The 19,263-nt window shown below is 39.4% G+C and overlaps 1 protein-coding gene across 8 annotated transcripts in view; it reads right to left on the reverse strand.

The window, feature by feature from the left end:
• The window catches only part of SVIL (supervillin), a 141,180-nt gene that overhangs the window by 23,447 nt on the left and 98,470 nt on the right, over nucleotides 1–19,263 (reverse strand). For 7 of the 8 annotated variants that reach the window (XM_088150237.1, XM_088150235.1, XM_088150239.1 and 4 more), the window contains 7 exons: nucleotides 16,706–16,838; nucleotides 9,187–9,234; nucleotides 8,656–8,733; nucleotides 6,780–6,845; nucleotides 3,684–3,831; nucleotides 1,544–1,633; nucleotides 1,378–1,464 (listed from right to left, as the gene is read on the reverse strand). In XM_088150237.1, the coding sequence (XP_088006363.1) occupies nucleotides 1,378–1,464; nucleotides 1,544–1,633; nucleotides 3,684–3,831; nucleotides 6,780–6,845; nucleotides 8,656–8,733; nucleotides 9,187–9,234; nucleotides 16,706–16,838 (650 nt within the window). The remainder of the gene's footprint in view (nucleotides 1–1,377; nucleotides 1,465–1,543; nucleotides 1,634–3,683; nucleotides 3,832–6,779; nucleotides 6,846–8,655; nucleotides 8,734–9,186; nucleotides 9,235–16,705; nucleotides 16,839–19,263) is intronic. The other variant, XM_088150236.1, reaches the window with a different exon arrangement.

Below are 19,263 nucleotides of genomic sequence, written 5' to 3' on the forward strand. Positions count from 1 at the left end.
GAACATTGGTGGTTTTTTAATAGCCCAAACAGCTTTAAAGCTTTGACAAATTCAGAAGGGATACAAACTGTTGTCAGTGGTCAGTGGTTTTCATATTATATGAAACTTTCAAATTCACAGGCAATATGCCGTTAGGAGAGAATGAACAATGCAACTACCTTCAGGTCCTACTTGTATACCACCTAGAAGTATCTTGTTACCAATAGTGAAGAACTAGATGTTTGATTAGATGGGCTGGTCTTATATTTTAATCCAAAAAACATACCGTACTAAGCAGTATCTGAACATGATTTTCCTATTGTCAGCTATGCTAGACAAAGGTTTATAAGCATCCTGGGAAGTTTTTTTTTGATTGCAGCAACAAATGGAATTTTCTCTAGCATATATGGTACTCCTCAAATGGTATCCTCCTATTATTTTAGATGACAACTGCCAGGAGCCACAGCCACAATGATAAATGACCAGGGATGATGGGAATGGTTGCCCAAGACATCTGAAAACACCAGGTTGGAAAGGGCCAAGATGGTCAAAAGTTTCTATACTCTCTATAATCTAACTCCAGCTTTTAAGATCATATTTTAACAGAAACCATTTGCTTTAAAGAAATATGAGAAACACCCCCTTCCTCTTATCTGCTTAAAGCTTTAGTAACCAAGTTTAAAAGAAGAGGGCTAGCTTACAACACATGGCAGCAAAAATCTATTTTAATTGTTCATCCTGCCCATTTAATATGAAGTAACTGAGCATCCAGCCTTGGTGTAATTCAAACAAAAATCCAAGGATAAAAAGTCCAAAATAATCTATGTCTCAGTCATGCTTGTTCCCTAACTGTCAGGAGAAATACATTTCATGTTCTCTGGTGCATCATACTTGTTAGGCCTTTATAACATTTTCTTATCTACTTATGGTTAGCAAGAAGGCATACCATTCTGCAATTTTTAAAACAAAGAATATTCATAGTATCAACATTCTTGTACTAAAAGTGTATAAACCATTTAGAGCAGCATTTTTCAAACTTGGCAACTCTAAGATGTGTGGACTTCAACTTCCAGAATTCCCCAGCCAATGTGCTCACTGGGGAATTCTGGGAGATGAAGTCCACACATCTTAAAGTTGGCAAGTTTGAAAAAACACTGATTTAGAGCATGAGATATTCTGAGCATGGAACAACCACTGAGTATGAAGTAAAGCATGTATATGTTGCAAGGTGTTACCCACCTCCTTAACAAAATAACTTTTGCTAATAAGTCCCTACTTATAATTTTTAATACAGACAACAGACCATTCTTGGAATAATGAGTAAAGTTCTTTATGTGTAACATATCTGACACAGAAAGTAAATTAAAACACAGGCTGCCTACTCAAAGTGTTACAGACCTTTGTTGTTCAGTCTTCCTAAGAAAGTTTCCAGTTTATCCAACTTCATGTCTGATTCTAACTGCATATCTGGCTTAGCTTCAATTTCTAAATAAAATAAGAATAAAAACAATCAACTTTTTAAAAAGGAGAATCCCAATTGCTTTTACATATTTTAATGACCTACCTTCCAGGGGTTTTGAAATAGCTGCTGTTGATTTTAGTCTGTTGCAGAAAGGGGATGTCACTGGAGTGATGGCAGTTGGTGATGCTAAGCCTGCAAGATAATAAAATGTTTAATTTCCTATCAAAGAGCTGATGTTTCTATTTCTTGCACAATCTAGTTTTCAAGCATACCTGGAACTTTTCAGGCAATCATAAAAGCCTGGCATAAGTCTATTCCTTGAAGGACATTCACAGGTTCTATTTCTGTGCATCTTACGCATTTACCAAAGTCTCTTAAATGAGCTAAAGAAATAAAGTGTTCAGCTTCCATTGGTGACAGGCAACATGGGTAGATTTTTAGGGGTGAAAAAATATTTTTTTGAAGGTACAAATAACCCAATTCCTTGTTTTGATAATTGAAAAGGTGACAAAATATTTGCTGGAATGATTGTGGCAAATCCCCAGAAACATATTTAGGGACAAGCATACGTTATGTTTTCAAGGCAATCTTTTCAATAGTACCCAATATTTCAGTAGTGCTTATAACTCACCATGTTGCAAGGGATCACGGAAATATGTTAAAGAAAGAACATGTAGTTCATTGATTACTAGTTTGTTGAATCTTACAATTAGCAATTTCCATGGCCCAGGATTGCCAACATTTCCCCACAACATTATAATGCAAAAGATCTAATAGTGATGGACACCTCTGAAAGAATAGCTTCCTTTTTTTTTCTCATTGAGGAATCCCTGAAGAACTTTTAAGGAATTATTTAGAATTTCATTCTAAATTCCCAGCAGGTTAAGATGTAAAGGCAGGGCCATTTGTCTCCTGAGGCTCATTCAGTTTCTACCACTTGCAGATCATAAATCATTCTGTGCAAATGTGGCTATTTGGTGGAATGGGAAGTTAGACTATAGAAGTGAAATTTTTACCTTGGTACCTCCGGGACAAATAGTCATTGCTGTAACAAGGTATACCAGGAATGAGACATTTCTGGCCTTCCATGATGTTGTTAAACTATAATTCCAGGCAGCTTTATATAAAAATGACCACTGATACTAATGTCCCAACTAAGCAACTTCTGAAGGAACACAGGCTGCCCATTTGTGAATGAGACAAAAAGCTGTCCACATGTATTCATTTCTTAATTGGGCTTTCACAGACAGCTGCGTTCTTAAACCCCTATCCACACAGAAACCAAGGCAGTTTCTTTACTGAGGAGTCCTTGGGGTTCTCTGAGCTCAGAGAATCCCAAGGACTCCACAGTTCAACCCTGAGCTATACATATTCACATCTATTGGTAGTTTCTTTATTCCTAATAGAAAGCCCATCAGTTAAGCTACCAGAAAAAAATATAAACACATCCTAAAAATAGTATGATATTCAGTTTAAATGGTTTCATGAGATGTGATCAGCCTGCTCACTATTTTTTTTTTTTTATCTGCGCTCAGTCGTTACCGACTCTGCAGTGACTGCTTGGACGAGTCCTTGCAGTTTTCAAGGCAATTATTTCAGAAGTGGTTTGCCAGAGCCTCCTTCCTAGAGCAGAGCCCAGCTGGCGAGCACAGGAGGCGGGGTTTCCGTTGCTTCGCGCCCTTTTTGGGCGCGTGCGGTTTTTCGCGCTTACCGGCAACTGCTCCCGACTCCTTTTTGCAAGACGCCGCCAGCATTTTTCCTTCCACCGGAGTGAGAGTACCCATTTATCTACTCACGTGAGTTTTCGAACTGTTGGGTTTACAGGAACTGGGGAGGAAATAGGAGCTCACCCTGCTAACGCGAAGGCTGGACTTGAACCGCTGAAGCGTCGACCATTTCTGGCCAGCAACTTTCAGCGTCATTAAGCCGCTGCGCCACCGTGTCCCCCTATTCAGTTTAAATGGTTTCATGAGATGTGATCAGCCTGCTCACTTACTTATTCTGTATTTTGTTTTTTATTTCAATGACAACCAATTATGTACATCAAGACAATACAAACTTTGTGGACTTCAGAACGCAAACTGTTTGCTGCTGCTATTCTCTCCTATTGCGTTTTTAATAGAACAGAAATGACTCCTTAAATCATATGCAGACCAAAATGAAAAAGTAAAATCTTTCTCAGATGCTTCTGGTTCCTAACTTTTTAAAAAATCCAGATACAATGGATTAATAATTTACTGACCTTTCTTGACCATTCTGCCAGCCACGGTAAACTGGGTAGAGTCATTGGATGCTCCTCTTCCTTTAGCTTTCCAAGCTTCTTCTCGAACACTTATTAATTGCTTTCTTTCTTCAATTGTCATTTGATTTTCACAGGTATCCATCATCCTCTGCTTTTCCAGAGAAAGATGCGGTTATCAATATTTTATGTACCATTTTGTAAGATTACGTGATCGGATTAGGATTTCCGATAGCTATACTGAAATTCTGAACTTTAAAGATTTCAAAGTGCTCTGTATTTGTTTTCTGTTATAATAACTGAATACAGCAAAAGATCCTTTTCTGGCCTTCAAAACCTAATGTGTCTATAAAATTGCTGCAAGCCATGTCACAGCCTTGATCTGCTTCATATATTATGATCTTCTCCAAGGTATCAGGCAAGGTGCTTTTCCTCTTACCTGCCATTTAATCTAACTGGAAATGCCAGATATTGAATCTGTCATGTTCTAAACAGTCTGTCCTTTGTGATACCACAAAACTGTTTATTTTTTCAAAGCTGCATCAAGCCTTGTTCCTATTTTTATGTATTGGTTCTTTTTTTTTTTAAGACTATATATTTGTATAATAATTATTTTTGGTTTTTTCTCATGTTTGTTTGTTATTATTTTAAAATTTAAAAAATCAATTAAAAAAAGCCTCATTCCTATTTTATATGATATGCACAGGTGTGTGGCTATATTGTACAGCGCCCTTGGAAAACCTGGTTATTTATTTAATTTAAATATGTAAATAGACACAGATGTGTGTGTTTACTATTTGGTTTCTTCGTCTGATTGCTATGTCTAGTGTATCAATTCCACATAAAGAAAAAAAAGCAGTTGGTATTGTCTGGGAGCATGCAAATTTTGCCTTTTTCTCAGATAAAAGCAGTCCATTTATCAAATGGTTATATTTCCATTTCAATCAACAATCCTCCAGTAGCATTCACCTGCATTGTGACAATTGTATTATCTTTTTTTCGCACCAAAGTGGCAAGAAATAATTCTCTTAAAATATAAACTGGTGGTTCTAATGATCAATTTTTCTTAACTTGTGTGTTTGTGGCACTAGAACAAACCAACCTATATTCACCTACTGTACAATAACTTCAAGATTTAGGGAGAAACATATAGATTAAATATTAAGAAGTGTTTAACTAAATTGGTTCCTCCAACTTGTTTAGCTTCAGTAATCACTTTCTGTCACTACCGAGTAACTTGCTACATATTTTATTAAAAATAAAGGCAGGAAAAAAAAATACTTGCTATACTTAAGTGGTAACTCCTTTGCTAAAGTGAAGGTTTTCTAACAGAATCAAATCTGTTCAAGGCAGTTTTGAATTTACCGGTATAGAATCTTACGCCAGTTTTGGAATGTTTGGAAGATAATTTTGCTTCCTGCTCTATTCCTTTCGTTATCTGTATATGCAACTGCTTTACACTGAACCCAGGTTTAGTGCACTTGGGCGTTTGGTCAATTTGGATACAAGGTCATGTTAAAAAAATAATTTGTACATTTTTGTATTAGCTATGTGCAAATATTTACTAGTCCAAAAAGAGTGATAGTATTCATACAAAAATATTAATGTAATAAGAAATCAGAGAAATCCAGAAAAAGAAAAGGATTGCTGAGGGAGTTTATGCTTGTTATAAAAACAAGTCAAAATATACACATATGAAACAAATTCATATATACTGTTATAAATAATGCTATCCCACTAAATCTCACCTCCGCCCCCGGAGGTGAGACAGGCCCCCCACTCCTGGCCTTCTGGAGGGACTTGAAGACCTGGCTCTGCCATTTGGCCTGGGGTGGGGAGGGAAGTCATCAGATGTGGGGTTGGCTAGCCCCCTAGAGGCCTAGTGTTGCTACCATCGGCCCCCTGGATTTTTTCCTTTTATTTTTGTAAATGTGTCTTGTTATAAATTTTAATAGCATATTTATTTATTGTTTTAATATGTTGTGAGCCGCCCAGAGTCCCCCATTGGGGGGAAATGGGTGGGGACAAGTTAGATAAATAAATAAATAAATGGTATAGGACCATCAGTTCAGAAGTAAATATGTTTCTATAGGAGCCTGACAAAATATTCTGTATTTGTAGGGTCACAAAACACTCCCACACACTCTGGCTTCACTTCCCCTGAACAAAACAAAGCAGCCATGTACACATTATGCAATAAAGTGTAGTCCAGCACAAATGAGCAAAATCATACAATACAAAACCTACTCCCAGAAGGATGCAAGCCTTCTATGGCCAAAAGTCACATTTGATCTTTAAGGGGTGTACAAGGGGCTGCATTTCAAAAATTGGATGAGGTCAGGGCAAAGAATCAAATGGGACTAGAGCATCAAACTAAATTTATTAATTTATTTATTCAATTTGATGCTGGCCAACTGACTCCAAACAACTATTTTATTTACTGGGCATTGAAATTCAATTTATATACTACCCATGCATTCAATAGTAAGGTTCATGAACCTGTATTCACAGGTTCTGGACACATACTTTATCTTGTCATTTGAATAAATCATCACTGTGGTCATAATCATCAGCTTTGTACATCAATTCAGAATTAAATAAAATAGAAGGCAATTGTTGCATAAAGTTAAGACTATCCATTCTTGAGCTGAGAATATTTGATAAGATACCCCAAATGTAATCTAACTAAGATCATATTAACTTCTGAACTTATAAACAACGATGAAACATTGCATAGTGGAAAACACAAAAAATATATACAAAGAGATCTTTGGGGCGGAACCACAGCTCACAAAAGTTAAAGGAAGAGTACAGAACAAAATAAAATAAAATAAATGCATTCGTGTATAGAGTAAGGCCTGTTTCTCATGTAGTTTTTAATGTACACACAATCTGGAAGTGCCATTCACACGCATTTATGTCATTAGACTGCAAAGATTCTGACTTTGCACAACTGAAACTCAGCCACGCATATAATGTAGCTGCATATGCTGAGAAATGTACCCAATACAATCATAACTAGAAATCATTGCTTTTCAAAACTGTTTCATTTCACTGCTTGCTAAGCTAAAGAAACAGGCAGAAAAGGCAATATTTCACCTTCCATCTCCAAGGGTGACGCTCAAACACCAGAGGGGTTGGCTGTCTCAAACTAGCACTATTGACCTTAAGGAAAAAGAAATGGAAGTATCAGAAAGAGAGACACAGCACAGAAGCAGGTTCAGAACTGAAGCAGGAAGCCCAAGATGCCCCATCTCCTAACTGAATTGTTAAGGGAATACAGAGTGAAGCATCTTATATCACCAAGCATCTTATATCAGCAGGATGCCCTCATACTGTTAATGTTATCTTCAAAGATAATGCAAAATACAGCTTTGAAACCTAGCTACTGACATAAAAGCTTCGTTCAAGCTACGGGATTATTCTTATATTAAATGTACAAGGTTCCTAGATGTTTTCAGAAGACTTTAATTTGTTTCAGAGAAAAAGAGGTAAGCAATGTCCAGAATAATAATATAATGATGAGTAAAGATATTTATAGTGGAGAATGTGATTAGGCAGACTTCTGAAGATGAAAAAATGGGAAATAAAGTCATTCCACTGGTTTTGTTGAAAGGGAAAGTATATTGGGCTCCTTCTTTCCTTCATTGTTATTTTTATTAGAATACTGTAAAATTATTAATGGGTTCTAAGAATGCTTGTTTTCTTCCTCCCTAGGTTTTCTTTTAGATTATCAGCCTATGGGTATTGTATCTTATAGATCATATGCAGGTCACTCTTGGAGTGCTTTTGACTATGGAAACAGTAAAATATATTAAGCAAACAAGGCGTAACTTCCACTATTGTTGGCTTCCGACTTTAGGATTAAGGAGGTAAGCAATTTGGGATTTAGGATTAAAGGGCTATACAATTTGGTTCACACCAAAAGTTGAACCGCTATATATTCTGTATCTGTGCTGGAAGCTCAGGGTATACATATTGGGGCAAGTAATTTCAAAAAGGTGCTCTAGGGTGAGCATATAGCATCTACCTGCAACTCTTCAAGCAACCCCATCTTTTCCTGGGAACAGGTAATAACTGCATGATTCTGGGAAAAGGCATGGCTGCTTCAAAGAACTATAGAGAAGTGCTATGTTTACACTTCTATGTGCTCTGAAGAACCTTTTTGGACTCAAGTCCAAAGTGCTACACAACTCTATTAGACACATAGGTTGAAAAGAATTTGCAAAGGAGCAAGATCCCCATTCTGTCCTTGTCAATTTATGTAAAAATTACTGAAAGTATATGAATGGTAGAAATATTCATTACTATATGTACACTAGAATAAAATATCTTTAGAATTTCTAAAAATCAAAGAAAACTTGGGCTTTTGAAAAAAAAAAGTGCTTTATACAGATTTGTACCACATTGCAATTCAAAATTTAGTTTGAATTCCTAATTTGAAAGCAAGCTAAGATATATTTACTACTGAGCGTACAGTATATGAGAGCCAGTTTGGTATAATGGTCAAAGTACCAGGCTAGAAACTGGGAGACTATGAGTTCTAGTCCCACCTTAGGCACAAAGCCAGCTGGGCGATCTTGGGCCAGTCACTCTCAGTCCTAGGAAGAAGGCAATGGTATACCACTTCTGAAAATCTTGCCAAGAAAGGTGTTGAGACTGACTCAAAGACATCCCCCCCCCCAACCACTATATATTGGAAAACAGTGTATAATGATCTCCTATGTTTGTACCGCCGATATCTAGGAAGTGGGCTAGAACTAAAAGGAGATAAAAAGAGAGGATGAATAGAAGAAAAGATACATACTCCATACAACCTTCCCCAACCTATAGATATATTGGATTACCATTCTAAGAACTCCCAGCCAGAAGAGCTGTTGTCTGATATACCTGGGGGTGGGGAAAACCAGGTTGTTGAACAAGTGCTCAACAAATCATTGCAAGACCTGGCCTAGAGTATGCAAGATTTGCTCACCTGATTAATAGGTACGAAGGAATGAAGTTTATGGGCAGCAAGTATAGCAGGAGAATAAGTAGAAGCATAGACAGGTTCCTATGAACAGGGGGCAGAAGCATATGAGAGAATTAGAAAGACATGGAAATGGTATGTTAGACAGTAAGAGAAGAGGAGAAGAAGAAATGAGTTTACATCAAATAATTGATGGAACTTCTTATAATGTTTCAGGGTTTGTCTACCTAGGCAATATGCCGTTAATCAAACAAGAAAATCCATGCAAGAATATTACATTTATTACAGCCACTCACATGCAATCATGGAAAGGATCAGTGATGATAGATTTGAAGGAGGCAAGCATGGAGAATAACCTTTAACCACACCAGCAATACTTGGCTAGGAATGTGTTTGGCTGTTGCTGGAAACAAAGAAGTGCGCATGATTTTCGTGTACTGCTACCATATGGAGCCTGAAAATGCAGCTGACCATACCCAGAAAACAAAATAAGCCTGCGTGCCTAGAATAACCGCTCTGCATTCATGTCAGGCTTACCCAAAGCAGCTTAGACATGGCATTATCATCTGAACCTCCTCCTTCTTCCTACAGGTTGAAACAAACAGGAAACATTGCAGAGAATGACAGAAGGGAGAAGTTCCCTGTCTGATTAAAAATCCAGAAAAAGGCAGGTACCACAAAAAAATGTTACAAATGTCAATTTCAAAGCAAGCTGCCAACTGGTAGCTAGAGGGACACTGCATTTGCTAACTCCCTCTTTTTTAAAAATTTATTTACACTTTACACTTTATGTAAGAATAATTCTCGATCATAACTTCTCTTTCTGTGCAACTTTGCAAAGATCATTTTTAGGTTTTGATAAGGAGTTTTGAAAGATTAATCTTTTGCAAGAGGTCTTTGCTGAAACAAAATGTAATTGAAAATCCTTTTGCTTGATTAATCTTCTGACATAATGACCCCAAACTCAGTGAATAATCTGGCTTTCTGATTTAACTGTGTAATAAAGAGTGGCCACTTCAATACTGGAAAAGCTAATCTAACAGAGGGGATCTGGGTTTTTTTCTTGTATGATTGTGAAAATATGGAAGGAGGGGAAAAGAATTAAAAATAAAAAGAGGATTTGAAAACAGAACTGTTTCAGGTACAATTTTATTCCTATCTGGAGGTTTAAAATTTTTTAAACCAATTACAATTTCATACGTATGAATTAACAATTAGTACTCCCTAATCCAGTAAAATTGCCGCAACTATTGTGCCCTGCAGCAGATGGGCACAATTGATCCTTATATATCTATTACCAGCTACTTTTGACACCATGAAGATTGGCATATGCAATAGTGAACATATTTCAATCAAAACTGTGCAAATATTTATTTAAAATATTTTATTATTTCTGAATGAGTTTTTCCATAAATCACAATGGCTTGCATTCTAATATGCACCATACAACTGAATTTTAGATTAAAGTATTTGCATTTAAAAGGGTTAGGGTTAGATTTTACAGCTATCAACTTCTGAAACTTCTCATTCTGAAATAATGTTTTATTCATGTCTTAATAAATTTTCAGCCGTGCGAGATAGTCCAGACAGAAAGCACGCCCAGATGTACTAATTCTACTTTATTGTAATGTTTCATCAGTGTTTCTCAACCTTGGCAACTTTAAGATGTGTGGACTTCAACTCCCAGAATTCCCCAGCCAGCATGCTGGCTGGGGAATTCTGGGAGTTGAAGTCCGTGGGTCCTAAAGTTGCCAAGGTTGAGAAACACTGCATTACATTAACAGAATCTCGCAAGTCTAAAGGTACATTTCTCCCCTGTTGCCTTTACAGCCCAAGAAACTAGGGAGGGTCCCTTCTGAGATGTTTGCCATGCCCACTTTCCTGCTGCTGCTTTTCTGACCATTGTCTACTCTGCAGTTCTTCCCCTGTCTCTCAAGGTCATTCCCACATACCATGACATAAGTCAGTGTTGTCCAAACTTGGCCACTTTAAGATGAGTGGACTTCAACTCCAGAATTTCCCAGCCAGCATGGCTGGCTGAGGAATTCTAGGAGTTGAAGTCCGCTCATCTTAAAGTGGCCAAGTTTGGACAACACTGACATAAGTACTCTAAAAAACAGTTAAAGAGTGATGTTTCTTACATTCTTTGGAAATGTTAACATGACTAATATTTTAGGGCTGTCTTTAATTTCCAGAGCATTTACAATCTTAACTAAAAGATTAGCGATTAAAGTTTATTCAAGCATTTGGTGGCACCATTTTATTGCTTAAAACCATTCCAGTTTAACTCCAATATCATTTATATTTAGTGGTGCTTCAGGTTGCTACTGTATCAAGGTACATGCAAATCATACCAACCAAAATCATATACTGCTCCATTACTACTCAATAGCATGCACCAACAATTGACTAACAGCATCCATAAGTTGAATGAGATAAGAAGTTAGCACTAATGTAGCCCTATTTCTCAAATAATTCTCAGTATGAATTGTTATAGCACTAGGCCAGGATTTAATGATTTTTTAAGCCATGCTGTTTCTAGAAAGAATACTATCATTTCTAAAATATAAAGAACACCAGACTATAAAAGAGGGCCTCGGAGAAGTTGAATGTTAGTATCTTAAAAAGAATTCATAACCCATTCCCACAAAAGAATTTTGGCCAAAAACTGTCATCTGGAATGTACAGCTGGTTACCAGTGATTATAAAATTGCAATGAATTGGCGTTCCAGTTGGAGTAATCTTAGCTATGTGTTATAGAATATTTAAAAACAACAACTCAGAAACATTTACAACTTTAGTTAATACCTGCAGTCTGGCATGTCAAGAAACACAGACCTTTTCAGATTGGGTGCATTGCTAGCTTTAGGAATGAATCAACCATGGTTGCCCTGATACATGATCTCCAACAGAGAAATAGAGAAATGGGACTCTATTGATCTTGCTTGCTTGCTCAGCATTTTTCATACAGTTGACTACAATCTTCTCTAGTACTGTTTCTGTGAGTTGGGGGTTGGAAGGTTGCACTGCGCTGGTTCCCCACCAACTCACAGATATGGTCTCAAGGACTAGAATTTGGTGACTGTACCTCTGTACCCTGCAAGCAACACTATAGGTTGCCACAGGCTACTATTTTATCTGCAGTGTTATTTAGATTAGGTGTTGTCAATATGTTGACAGTGTTCAGCTCTTCTTCTTATGAATCAGGAGAAGTTGGATGTTCTGAAGTAGAGTCTGGATGTACTGATGCAGTGGAGCCGGTCAATAAACTGAGATTGAATCCTCATAAAATGATGCTTGTAGGTGGAGCTTGCCTATTCTAAATGGGGTTACACTCTCAGAAACAACAGGTACATAGCTGAGGTATTCCTAAGGTTATCACAGTGCCAGAGGCCCAAAAAAGCTCTGGGGCCAGGGATGCCTATTTCTAGCTTTGGTTTCCCAGACAGGAATTGGCCAGTTCCAACAATGGTACACTGAGGTTTAGATTATGTAATGTGCTCTAAGTGGGGCTTCTTTTGCACTTGATCAAGAAGCTGCAACTGGTGCAGAAATCATTGATCAGTTTGCTCAGTGGGGTCTCTGGCAATTCACAAGATATACCTCTACTGAAGCAACTGCACTTCAGTTTTGCTTCTTAGAACCTAATCAACCTGGTACCTGGATACCTAAATTTACATCTATACAGATAAATCAGCTCATACAAGTTTTAGGCAAATGTGTTTCTCTTTCACTCTTTTTGGGTGATGCTTACGGGCACTTCCATGTAGCACCAATTCCATTTCAGAGTTCCTGCGCACTATTCTGAAGCCAGCCATGAGATTATGTTGGCTCCTGTTGGCCTAGAAATCCAGTGAAAATCCTCTAATCCCCATGAGCGAAGCGATGCTCCCCCCCGGAGCCAACCAATAAGAGTGCAAAAGACGTAATTCAGCCTTGTCCCCTGAACTATCACAGTCTCTGCCATGAAAATAATCCCCTCATAAAATTCCACAACAAAGAAACATTTTAAAAAATAGCTAGCATTTTTAGCCACCCCACTCCAATTCCTTTTTAAAAACAGTTCTGTGCTTGTGTGATTGGGCGGAAGCTGACTGGTGAAATATTATTGCCCTTGCTTTTAAAATCCCATTGAGAACAAAGCTGTTGAACTCTCATGGAAAGGAAAGATAAGCAGAATGCTGCTTGCACAGTTCCCACCTATGCAAAAATTGGGTGCATTTTTATGCACATTTAAAGAAAGAGTCACTTCTGCGCCATTAGGCCACCTCTCATTTTCAGGGAAAGCCATGGGGCTGAAACAAGAAACTTGCAATGAGATGGTCTGGTAGTTGTAGCAGTAAGAAAGGAAACCACTGCTGGGGAACCACTGCTGCCACCAACAGCCAGGCATGGAGCAGCTCTCTAGGTGAACACAAAGGATGAACAGAGTGGCAGGAGCGTGGCAGCCCCAAGGTTTGAGGGAGGAAGCAAGTTAAAACATAAAGGAAAGTAGACCTGACCACAGGAAATGTATGAGAGCATCATTAAGACGGGAAGGTATGAAAGAACCACAGAGCGGGGAAGGAAGGAACAAGTCATTAAGCAGGGACTTGCAGAAGAGATTACACAGTCCCGAGACAGAGAGAAACTCAAAATAACCCCAACCTTGGCTTTTTTTTAACAGTATAAGGTAGCACAGAGAGAAACTTTGTCAGACTTTCAAGATTCTGTTATTCTACTATACTACATTAAAGAGCATTCCTGGAATCCCTGCAGCGTCTGTTTCTTGGTCTGGCGTACCTTGAAAGACTGGCACTGGTACAAGAAAGATAGGCAGGCAATTGGTTGGTACTGTTGCTGCCTGGGGCAGGTAGTCCTCGAGGTACAACCATTTGTTCAGCAACCATTTGAAGTTACGGTGCCACTGAACGAATGGTACTTATGCCTGGTCCCCGAAATTAGGCCGTTGCAGTGCCCCCACGGCCCCATGATCAAAATTGGGTGCTTAGCAGCCCACCTGCATTTACAACTGCAGGGGCACTTCAACTTCCCCCCCACCTACCTCCCTGTCTGTGCCCTTTTGGCCCCCTGTACTCCACAGCTTCTGCCGCCTTAGCTAACCTTCGCTGTCTTCTTGCTCTCTCTGCTGACCAAGCATGCCTGGCCTGGCCCTTCACGAGGCAGCTGCTGGCTGCACAAGGCTTTCTTCCCAAGGTCACACATGGTGGTTTCCTTGCGAGACCTGGGGAAGAAGGCATCACGTGGACAGCAGCTGCCTTGCAAAGCGCCAGGCTGGGCACACCTCATCAGCAGTGGAAGCAAGAAGGTGAAGGTCAGCTGGGCAATGAAGCACAGGGTGGCGAGGGAGGCTGGGGCTGGGGTGGCTGGGGTTTCCCAGGGCAGCTATGGCTTTGTGCTGCACTGCAGCTCTGGGGCTTCTTGCAGCCTCACAGCCATGGCACACCAAGAAGCCCCTAAGCCATGGTGTGCCAAGCAGTCCCAGAGCTGTGCTTGCTGCCCCACAAGGCAGGGTGCAGGGCGGCCAAAAGGGCAGACATGGGGGGAATAGGCGGTTGGGGGGGAGTTGAAGGGGAGGCAGTACCTTACTTTGGAGGAACTGAGGCTCAGGGCTGGGAGGGACTAAGCTGGGAATGGCTTGGATCGGGGTGGGTCCTCGGTTAATGACTGGTGGAATTTGGTTAACATTGGCAATGGGGAATGCCAGGATTGCCATTGCTAGGGGATGCGGTCATGTGACATCAAGCTTTATGACTGCATTGCTTAGCAATAGAAATACTGGTCCCAATTGCTGTCATAACTCGAGGACCACCTATATTCATCTTCCTCAGCCAGCTACTTAGTCCCTCCACCACCCTCTCCACTTGCTGTTCTCAACTGATCCGAATATATTGTTTTCATTTTCCTAGCATGGCTGGGTTGCAACAAAAGCTCACTACTAATGACTTGCTCACACCCAAGGGTTGGGGAGGCTGATGAGACAGGAGCTATGCCAGAAGAACAATGGTCCACTTACAAGCTTCAGCATTGCCCCCATCCCAAAAGGACCTGCTTTGCCTTGGTTGGTGCAGAGCCAGAAAGACAGCTGACTCAGCCTTTAGACATGCCAGCTTTGAGTGAACAAGCAGGCCAGAAGCATCTTCTGAATGGCACAAAGTTGTTGCACTGAACTGCTCTAAGCATCCGTCCCACGGTTAAAGAGAAGGATTTAAGCACAGCTTTGTAAGAAGCCACGTGGGATGGCTATCTCTTTAGCCACATTTGCTTAAACAAAAATTGAAGGGCTCTGGTAAGCACCCTTTCAGACTAACAGATTTTATTAAAAGGCATATGCTTTTATGAGTTGCTCAAAAACTTATGCCTTTTAATGAAATGTGTTCATCAGAAAAGATACTACTAGGCTCCTTCTGATTTTTGGCTACCACAGGTTAACATGGCTCTCCTTCTACAATGAACCAAAAGAACAGTACATCTCACATGTTGCCATGTCACATAGTATCTCCTATGTCTTCAAAACTTCCTTCCCAGATAGGCAGCACTCTCTCATACAGAATTAAAGCCAGGTACAGGTAGTCCTCGACTTATGACCACAATTGGGACCAGAATTTTGGCTGCAGAAAAAAAGAAGAAGCCAAAAGCAGCTCTAGAGCCATGGCATGCCAAAAAGTCCATTTGCCTTTGCTGCTTCTGGGTTTTTTTGGGGGGGAGAGTGAAGCTCCGCCTTGCCCAGGAACTCTTTGCAAAAGGGCTACTTTTGGCTTTTTTTCCTGCAGTGTAAAGCCCAGCCCCAGCGTGGCCAGCAGCTAGGCCAGGCACGCCTCATCAGCAGCGGAAACAAGAAGATGAAGATCAGCTGGGGCGGTGGAGCGGAGGATGGCAGGGAGACAAATGGGGGCGGGGGGGAGATAGGTGGGTGTGGTGTAGTTGAAGTGCCTCTGCAGTTTAAGTGCAGGCGGGCTACAAAGCACCTGAATCTTGATCACGTGGCCACGGGGGCACTGCAGCGGCTGTAGCTTCGGGCACGGGTCGTAAGTCCCTTCGTTCAGCACCGTTTGAATGGTTGCTAAACGAATGGTCATAAGTCGAGGACTACCTGTAGAGGAGATACTGGATTACTGACTAACTGCTATTCATCATCGATGTCCAAAACATTCTGTCCATAAACTATTCCATGTACAGAGCAGGTGTTTCAGACGGTTGGTGCCTAAGCCAAAATACAAGTTTTGATCAATGCACAGAATGAAGCAGGCAAAAATGTGTGGATGGGAGGGAGGTGAAAAAACCAAGGACACTGGGAGCTAAGGGTAAGCGAGGAAAGAAGGTGATGGATGGGCAGAGCCAGTGGGATATCCCACACTGGGACATCAGTTACAGAAGCAGTTGAAAGAAGAAGCGAAGACAAAAGACAAGAAGGTAGGTAGGTCGGTGGTTATGCCATGATAGGATGTTGAGAGTGGATGAGTACACAGAACACACTGGGATGATTGGGGTGGGCAGGCCAGTGGGATATACCATGTTGGGAGCTGCTGAGAGAGGAGAGGGGGATGACACATACCAACCTACATAAAATCAAATCCAGGATGTGGTTCAGGAGTATGTTCTCAATGTATTTTAAAGTTTTTGAACCTTAGGGAGAGATAAAATCCTAACATATGAACAGTTCTGGATTAGATCTTATCTTCTAATAAAACCAGAGCATTAATGTATTGCTTCATCAATACTTCAAGAAATATAAAACACTAGACTACTGAAGCACCTTAAAAGTGCATGATTTATTATGGCATACAGATTGTTTCTGACAGATTATCAAATAAAAGTATTGTATAAAGATCAATGTTTTTGGCAAAGCAATGTGATTACACCATGGAAACCATAAAAATACTTAAATTTATGATATGGCCAATTTAAATACTGTAAAAGTGATTAATAATTCTATAGTATATAGAACACTTTGTCTTTTCAGAACTTCTTCCTCACTATGGAAACTTTTGAAGTTAAAAAAAAAAAAAAGGAAATTTTGAAGAGGAATGCTATTTCCAAATATGGGGAACTATACCTTCTTTGTAAATTGCTGCTCCTTCTCCTGCAACTGAGGGCCACGCTCAGTGCCTGATGCTCGGCTATACTCCAGCTTTCTATTCAATCTGTTTTTCCAGTCTTCCTCACCACTCTTCTTTAGGAGTGCCAGCCTGAAAGAGGGGAAGAAAGAAAAGAAAAATATATAGACTTGGTTGGATCCATTAATGTAAATTAATGTGTTCCACTGAGGGTGCCATTCAATAATGGAGACAAAGCTAATTCTGACTTTTTCAAACCTTACTGTTTGCATAATCCTACTCTGCATTTTAGTGTATACTGTACTGAAAAATAGCTTAGTAGCTAACCCATGATTACAATCCTTAAATAAAAGTAATATATGTGACATAGATACAGTGAATCTTGGATCATTTAGATGTCACATACAAACAAAAACCCAGTGACCAGTGATCTTAAGCTCTTCTTTCAAAAAATACATGGACAGTTGTGCTTTCTCTCTCAAATATCAAAATGGCATCCTTCTTTGGGCAGGAGCCAATGAAACTCAGACTGATAAGTACAACTGAGAAAGAAGAAATAATCAGAACGCTGCTTATTGTGGGGTGCATTAACAAGAGCACACAGCTTAAATCTACTCTGCCCTGGTCAGACACCACTTGGAGTGCTGCATCCAGTTCTGGGCACCACAGTTCAAAAAGGACAGTGACAACTCAGAGCAAATTCAGACGAGGGCTACCAAATAGTGAGAGGTCTAAAAACTAAGCCCTATAAGGAATGGTTACCCTCTCCTTACTAAGTAAGTCCTAGTTTTAAAAAGTTGGCAGTTTCTCCTATTCCCTTTCCATAAAAAGGAAGGCTAGAAAGAAGAGAATATGCCACATGAATCTTGGGGCAGGGGTGGCTGGTGGTGAAGTGGGAGCATCAGACTCAAAACGCAGGAAGTTTTGTTCACTCTCCAGTCCTCATTTGGAGCTGGTTTCTCAATCCTGATCACATCCCATTCCCAAACTCCTGAACTGTGTCTATACATGGGGCATTGGTGCTGTGTCTCATACAACCAAAAGTGCTTTTAAAGAAGGTCATCTAAGACATGCAATGTCTTGGTGGCATTTTTAAAGTAAGACTGAGAAATGGAGCACTGAATTTAATCAGCAGAGGATATTGTCCCAGTTCAGGCTCCACTTGATGTTTTCTCTTTCCCTTTTCTCAAATGAAAACCCACTTCTTCCCAAGTGTTTTTTTTTTAAGTTCCTCTTCCCTTACCAAACTAAGCCAGACAGGTAAATGAATTCAAGCATATTTTTTTATTATTAATGGAATATTACCTTTCTTCCATTTCATGTTGCTTAACTACTGCCCATTTTCCCTTACAAGAAAGGAAACCTTAAGTAACTGACATTATACAAAAAATAATGTTAAAAGACAAACAATATAAAATATTATCTGCCATTACAAGAAATACGGTATGATTATAAACAAACTCAGTTTGGCCCTTAAGGGAATCACAGATTCAGTCTATAGATAATGCAAGAGTAATGGGCAATGTATCAATAAACAAGAGGATAAAAAAAGATAACTCATAATGTAAACAAAAATATACACAGCTGTAACATTTACTCCAGCAGCCAATTAGCAAATCACTTGAATTTAATCCAGCACCTCTACCATATGGCAAGTATACATATACATGTGCACATGTTTTTGTATAAATATGGGTGCATACTGTGATTGGAATAAAAATTAATCTCACTTTTCCATCACAATAATAAATGTTAAGTTATGTGGAACTGAGCATTCCATCATGTTCAAAGAAATAAGACAGGCGAAAGAAAGCCCGTTCTTTTGTCTTGTCGAAGAGAGGTTTGTTTTCCTCTATTTGATGGATATAATGTGCTTATTCAACAGCTCAGGAGAAGCCAGAGATTCTGCAATAGACTGGCATGAAGATTAATATTCTCTGTCACCTTGCCCAGCCATTGTTCTTCCAATTCCTCCCCCAGAAATAATGAGCAGCAGTCCTCCTCCATGGAAGATTGTACTGAATACATGAAACACTGGCCTCTTAGGGACATTTTTGAGATGACGCCACAATATTTTCCCAAAATTGATGAAGGTGGCAAACATTGCATGGGTGACTAGTCCCAGTTCTGCATGCAGCATTCAAATGTTACTTCCTTGTTTAAAAGTAAGAACAAAATACATGCCATGAATTATACCAAGCCAAACTTCTTACTATATGAAAATCAGAAACTTAATATCTTTCTGAATGTTACTAAAAGGATGGAACTACAGTTTTTACATTGCATTCCTGCCATGGAAAAAAGATAACTTTTGTGTGGCCAACAGCCAAAAAACAGCTATATTAGGAATTGTATATAATGTATGCTTAAAAGGAAACTATGCCAAGATAACTTAAATTTTACACAGATGTTGAATGGTGTATTGTAATATATGAGTTTGTTCAATTGTTATAATTCATTCTGCTTCATCATATGGATAGAGCAAAGCATAACATTTTTTTCAGTTAGATACTGACAACATACTTTCATGCCACAAAAAAAGCTCTTTGTTTAAAAA

The sequence above is a fragment of the Python bivittatus genome, unplaced genomic scaffold, assembly GCF_059951505.1.
Source record: "Python bivittatus isolate LINGU-HERP-01145 unplaced genomic scaffold, Pbiv_v1 ctg000610_np1212, whole genome shotgun sequence".
Taxonomy (NCBI): Eukaryota; Metazoa; Chordata; class Lepidosauria; order Squamata; family Pythonidae; genus Python; species Python bivittatus.